The sequence below is a fragment of the Syzygium oleosum genome, unplaced genomic scaffold (assembly GCF_021117445.2).
Source record: "Syzygium oleosum isolate NSW1041296 unplaced genomic scaffold, Sole_v2.1 Sole_v2.20, whole genome shotgun sequence".
NCBI classification, from domain to species: Eukaryota; Viridiplantae; Streptophyta; class Magnoliopsida; order Myrtales; family Myrtaceae; genus Syzygium; species Syzygium oleosum.
Window position 1 is genome coordinate 5107826 of NW_026607504.1, and position 6864 is coordinate 5114689.

Genomic DNA, 6864 nt, shown 5'->3' on the forward strand with positions numbered 1-6864 from the left:
TGCAAGTACTATGAGGAATGACCAACCGCATTCCGACCTGGATAAAGTGAAATGCGAAAACAAAGATCACGGAAAGGCACAAGCATCCCATACCTTAAACACGTTTCCAAGCAAAGAATGAGTGATGAACGTGGTTAGTTTGAGGGAAGAAAAAAGGTAGGTTCTTATGAATTCACTATACCACTGTTCTAACTTTTTTCTAATATCAGAAATCTAAAACTTTTGCAAGACTCGCCTAAAATTTGAATAAATAAATATATACTTTCCTTTTTATTCACAGGAAACTCTCTTGTGTAATGTCTTAAACTCTATTGTGTAACGAAGACGATATTTAATTGTTGACATGATTCTGATTATTCAATTACTTAATTAAGAGTTCTCTTTCAATATATGTCTGATATATCTCTGTAAACCCACATGACTTATATGGAGCACTGCGTTGGTAAAATGAAGAATTCTTAAGGTGGGTAGAATTTGATCAAAATAATAAATTATTGATGGATCATATTTTGTTATCTCTCAACTCCTAGTCCGATTGTAAAGATCCAATTGATTCTCTTCACGTATAAAAGTAAAATAAGGACTATTAAGATGGATACGTAAGATTGTTTTATTAAGAGATACGATAGCTTTCACAAGCAAAGAACTTATACCTTAAGTCCCTTTATCATAATCATTCTCAGAGATACTTTCTCCCTGTCTCACGGTCATAAACCGCACAAGCAAAGAACCAAACAAAGCTTGGGGTGGACTGGAGAGGCCATTACCCAAAAAAGCTTGGAAAAATGAATTATATACATAGAGAGGGAATAATATGTCCTAACAAATTAATTCAATCAAAGCAAACAAGCCGACATACACACACAAGACCTTGCTCGAAATAAACATATTGATCAGCCATGGCTGCTTCCAACAAGAGAAGCTACACAATGGCCGCCGAAGCCGCCACCGAGATCGTGTCACAGAAACTAGAGATCTTGCTCTCTCACCCAGTGCAACTCGGATGCTTATCCATGGAAACCCAAGCGAATGCTGCCAAGGAGAAGCTGGCCATGATCCAAAAGTTCTTTTCCACTCAAGATGGACCGTCCGATAGCACGGAGTGGTTGATGCGGCTCCTCCGAGCCATGTTTGATGCTGAGGTATTCATCGACAAGTTCCACCTCAGAGATGCACGCTGGAGGCACATGGCCACAAGGCCGCTCACCGTGCTCGTCCCAAAGTACATGCTGTATAGGGACTTGTCCAATTTGGTGAATGACATTGAGGAGTTGTGTCAAGATCAGTACCTGAGGAGCAAGGAGGAGGCTAGTTCCTGTCACGCCCCGAACCCCTACGGCACGCGACACCGCCTCTGGTCGATTCAAGCGACGTCCCAGGAATATCGCTGACCTCAAATTCGCCATCAGAGATTTACTACCACAGCGGATATCAACAATTAAACCCGGACAATTAAAACTGGGGAGAAAAATCAGGGAGAATATACATATCTTTTTCATTTCCTTCTTATACCATAATATTTACATTTATAAACTGTCCCATACATGTACATGCATATCGCCTTTCTCAAAAACCGATACTCCAAGGATGAAAACTTGGGTTTACTACTACTCCAAAAATGGTGCTCGCCAAAAACCCATTCCAGTCCGATTCCTTGTCCTCCGAGTCCGAGTCCCTTTATACCGTCCCATCCACCGAGGACTCCAAAACGTTCGGTGGCGGTGGCGGAAGATTCATGGGTCCTGTCGGGGTTCGAAATTGTTGGTTGAAACAACCGTGAGAACACTTCTCGTAAGTTCACCCCTAAACCCAACCTAGGCTAGGCTAGCATGCAATCTCCTGACTGGAAACAATTATTCAAATCACAATACCACAATAGTCGACAATTATCGACCCTGCGGGTTAGGCGGATCAACATACAATAGTCACGGCACATGCGTGGCACGCATAATCACACGTATGTCAATCACACGTTCATGCACCGATTCTCATACATTCGCATGCCAGTCTATGCATGTTCCATTCATGCAAATGTCGTCTACATGTCATATGCATTCTCCGGCCCACCGGCCCACACCGGCACACGGCAATTTCCCAATTTATTATTAATTACGACTCGAGTCCACATTATTAACGGCCCGGTGCGTCTAGCCCGGCTTCAAAGTGCATGAGGCGCAAAGAACCGATCCGGCCTGGTCTCTAGCACGCTTCAAAGTGCATGAGGCGCAACACTGATCTCCTTACGAACCGCAGCCTCGCTTCAAAGTGCATGAGGATTGTCGTCTTCCGGACGCACCGGGCATCGTCCCGCTTCAAAGTGCATGAGGACGGTATCGACCCGAAGGTCCTTCCGGTGATCACACAACTTATTATTATTCGAACTGCCGTATAACGCTCAGGGCATTTTAGGTGATCACATGCTCATGGCAGACACGCATTCTCACACAATTTCATCACATACCTCACTCTCGGCATACACAATGCGTGTTCATGTTATGCAATGCAATGCACCATGAGCGCCAATTAAATTCAAACACTCAATATCACCACACGCTGAAACATCACATTGCAAGCACAACAAATAATATTGCCAGGCTCAAACATGCGCACAACATCATTCAAACTCAATCCTGTCAAATGTAAACACGCGCATATACCACTCTTATCCCATTATTCTATCCATTCTTATTTCCTCTTTCTCATTCTTCGCCAGTGACCTGCGTAAACGTACACGCCTTAGGTACACTGCGACCACTCACCACATCCGACCCGCGTACTCGTTCACGCCTCAGGCCCCTCGATCGCGCCCCGAGCATCACACGCCTCGGTCCGATCCCACATTCACTTTCTCATGCCATTGCCTCAAATTCCGTGCACACTTGCACCCCACACTTCACCAAATCACCATTTTCACACAAAAGCACATTTTCGCATAAAACAACATTTTTCTTTGTTCAAATGTTTTCAAATCATTTTCAGCCCTTCACGGGATTTTCATAAAATTCCAAGACGGACCTAACGGTACCGAACACGCATCAAACGACTCACCACAAAGCAACGGTACGCAGTACTCACAGCTCGTGAGCAGTAATTTCGCACTCAAACCACAAAATCACACCTCCGACTCTTCCCGACACTTACATAAAACTCCGAGCCGGACTCAACGGTATCATTCTCGTACCCAACAGCACGCCACAGCATACTCAACTTAATTACCACAATTTACTAATAATTTAAATATGCATCCAATACGATAATTCCCATTCATTTTCTCCAACCAAACGGCGTCGGATTAATTCCGATCCTTCACGGGACTTTCTCGCCATAATATCTAGGTTCCAAAAATTCAACTTGCGTCGTAATCGGACCATCACAGCTCGGTGAACAGTAATCCACAGCCAGTGAACAGTGATTCGAGGCATATGAACAGTAATTCGCAGCTCCTAATTTTCTGAATTTCCAATAAATATTACCCGAATTTAATTCCCCTATTAGCCTTTCCCTAATTAGTTAGCATTCCCGGGAATGATCGTTCGCTCCGAGAATTTCATGCGAGCACATTTCATAAAACTCAATTATTCAATAAATTCCAATTGGTGGAAATTTCGGAATGTCACTAGTTCCTCCTCCCATGCTAGTGATCCCTGGCAAGGCAAAAAATTGGCGAGGCTGACTACTTTCTGGGATCAGCAACCGTCCACGAATTTCGTGTGGCGCCAGGATGAGAAAAAGAAAATTATGGAACAGATCGGGAAGAATGTGAAGTCGGGAAGAATGTGAAAGGAACGTGATTTCGATTGTGGGTGAGCAAGGCACCGGCAAGACGTTCCTCGCGAGATTGGTCTACAAGGAAGCGATGTACCTGGGCTTCAATCCGCGCGCTTGGGTCCACGTCTCAGCCGGCATGGACACGGGGGAGTTCCTGTTCGAGATACTGAAGCAAGTGGACAACCTAGTAGGGGACATGAGGGGCATGAGTTTGTACCAGATAACGGATAAACTATACAAGCAATTGGCCACGACGAAGAAGTTCCTCATAGTGTTGGATGATGTTCAGCCGTCCAACGAGCAACTCTTGCAAAGATTCCTGATGATCCTCCCGCTCCCCTCAGAGGGCTGCATAATTACCACGACTCGAGACGATGGCATAGCTAAGGCGATAAGTCCACACGAGGATCTGATCATGCTAATAGACTTCGGCCAGGAAGAAATCCAGAAGATGCTCGCTAAGAAGTTGCATAGAGCACCCGATGCTAAGAGCCTCACGGATGTGGAGAAGGCTATGATAGAGAGGTGTCGTGGCTTGCCACTCTATATATCCTTACTTGGTGGGTTACTGTCGAATGCTGGAGAGCACGAACGCACAGCGTTGCCGAAAGATGGTCCTATGATGACATTATCAGATATTCTCGAATTGAGTTACCATAGATTACCAAACCATCTAAAACCATGCTTCATCTACATGGCTTTGTTCCCCGTAGCATCCCCGATCCCGACAAAAAGGCTAGTGAGGCTGTGGTTGGCGGAGGGCTTATTGGATTTGTATTGTCACAACAGAGAAGTGAATACGACAAGGCTACCCGAGGATGTGGGAGAGACGTTCATTCTGGAGCTTGCAGATAGGAACATGATCGATGTGGTTAGCTGGAGGGGAGATGGATCACCCAAAGCTTGCCAAATGCTCACCTCTCTGTATGACATGATCCTCCTCATAGCAAAGAGCACTGGGCTCCTCCACATACATGCTGCTGGCAAGTCGAAAGACAGGAACAACCACGACCCAACCGGCCAGCAACAACAGCTGCCGGCCCAAACGCGAGAGAGAGCCAGGGTCCGGTGGCTCGCGGAGCACATGAGTGTTGTCACAGACAGCAGCGGGGGTAGCTACCCTGATTTGAACCTCGACCACGTCCGCTCGTTTCTGTCATTCTACCCGAGGAGAGGCATTCTCACCAAAGACATTAGCAAGTTTCTTAGGAAGCTGACGTCCAAGACTGATTATAGCTTGCTAAGGGTGCTTGACTTGGAGGGTGTGTATAAACCATCCTTGCAAGGTGTGCTCCACAAGCTGGTGCTCCTAAGGTACCTAGGATTGAGATCCACAGTGTTGGACTCGATCCCACGCGAGGTTGCGGATCTGCACTATCTCGAGACTCTTGACATAAAGCACACCAACATCACTTCGCTGCCGAGTTCCTTGTGGAAGGCGAGGAACTTGAGGCACCTGCATATCAACTGGTTCTACGTCAACTTGAAGAAGATCCTCAAGGCTTGTAGCAACAATGACATGGCCTTGGCTCAACTCCAAACCTTAAGTGGGCTGGTCATTGGTGAGGTCAACGAGAACTTGATGAGGGACCATACGGACAGCTTGACCACGCTCACCACGCTCAAGCTTTTCTTGCAACGCTCGGATACTGATACGGACACATCAGGCGCTGCAGGAAAAGCAGTAGCAGATTGGATTAGCTTCAGGCTCACCAATCTCCAGTCCTTGACCTTTGGAGTGATCCAAGAAGCCATGCCCCGGAAAGAAGCCGAGCCCGCAAAAGAAACCAAGCCATCGCATATAGGCCCGTCACCGAAACTGTCGTTGGCTGAAAAACATCACAACCTGTTCAAGCTCTACTTGCTGGGCCAACTCGAAAAACCCATCTGGACAGAGCTCTTGCCGGGCTCACTCAGGGTATTGACTCTGTCAGGTTCGAAGGTGAAAATAGACATGATGCCCGAGTTGGGTGGTCTCCTGAGGAACCTGAGGACGCTTAGGCTCTTGGCCGATTCTTTCCTAGGCACTAGTCTGAGGTTCATCAAAGATGGGTTTCCGAGCCTCATGATCTTGAAGATTTGGAGGCTGCCACAGCTTGAGAAGGTGATTATTGAACAAGGAGCAATGCAACATCTCAAAGAACTGGAGTGTAGGTTCCTCAAAAGTATGAAAGTCGTTGAAGGGATCGAGAAGTGTGAGGAATTAGAGACTATATGTGTGGTAGTCAAAAAGGGCGCTAAAGATTTTGGTGACCGTCTCAAGAAAGAAGCACGAGACACGACGAATGTATACATAATATAAGGATAATATGGACAACAACGACAGGTATGGGATAATATTAAATCTCAAACATGTTCCTGACGCATGATGATGAATTTTTTTTGTAGACTTGATAATTTCAACAATTATTTGCTAGTGGTTAAAACGAACAATTGTGATTTTTGTCTGGTAAGTATTTCCGTGACTCATTCCACCAGATCAGTTAATGCATATCAAGCATCTATGTAAATCCGCAGTGAGTTCTACAGAAGAACACAAATTTGCATACAATCTTTACATGGTAATTAGTCACATCGCTCTTAGAAACAAGTTTACATTTTCCTTGACTCATTCCAACATTTGATCTGGTGCAGCCCATATTAAAGACCAACTCAGTCAACCAAGAAGGTCAGCATGCATTCAAGCTCAACAACACCCTCATTGACAATTGAAGAACCTCATCGATAAGTGAAAAGTCTCATCTTTGACTTTGTCATTACCCATACATTTGAAGATTGCAACAAGACTTATTGAGATGGCCACAAACATTGGAAATATTGTACTTTTAATAGCTTCCAATTCCTAAGTACTTCTAGTTTCTATGTGCTTTAATAATTTCTAATTTTTAGATTTGACTTTAGTCTTTTGTTTTTTTCTTGTTTTGCTATAAACCAGTACGTCAAGCTTTTCTATGTGTTAGGTTTGCTCCCCTTTAATTCAAGTATTCTTCTGTATCAACTTATCTCAATTCGAATCTCCAAGTCATTTCAATGTACTCGTAACTATGCATAACAACCATCATTAACTACTAACTTGGGATTGCATCACTCATAGTC

The 6864-nt window shown here is 44.8% G+C and overlaps 1 protein-coding gene across 1 annotated transcript; it reads left to right on the forward strand.

The window, feature by feature from the left end:
• The first annotated feature begins 899 nt into the window (after window positions 1-899).
• On the forward strand, window positions 900-6480 carry LOC115668374 (disease resistance protein RPM1-like). Its single transcript, XM_056320594.1, has 3 exons — window positions 900-1285; window positions 3784-6055; window positions 6403-6480. Exons 1-3 carry the CDS (start codon window positions 900-902, stop codon window positions 6478-6480), a joined length of 2736 nt encoding a protein of 911 aa, XP_056176569.1.
• The last annotated feature ends 384 nt before the right edge of the window (window positions 6481-6864 follow it).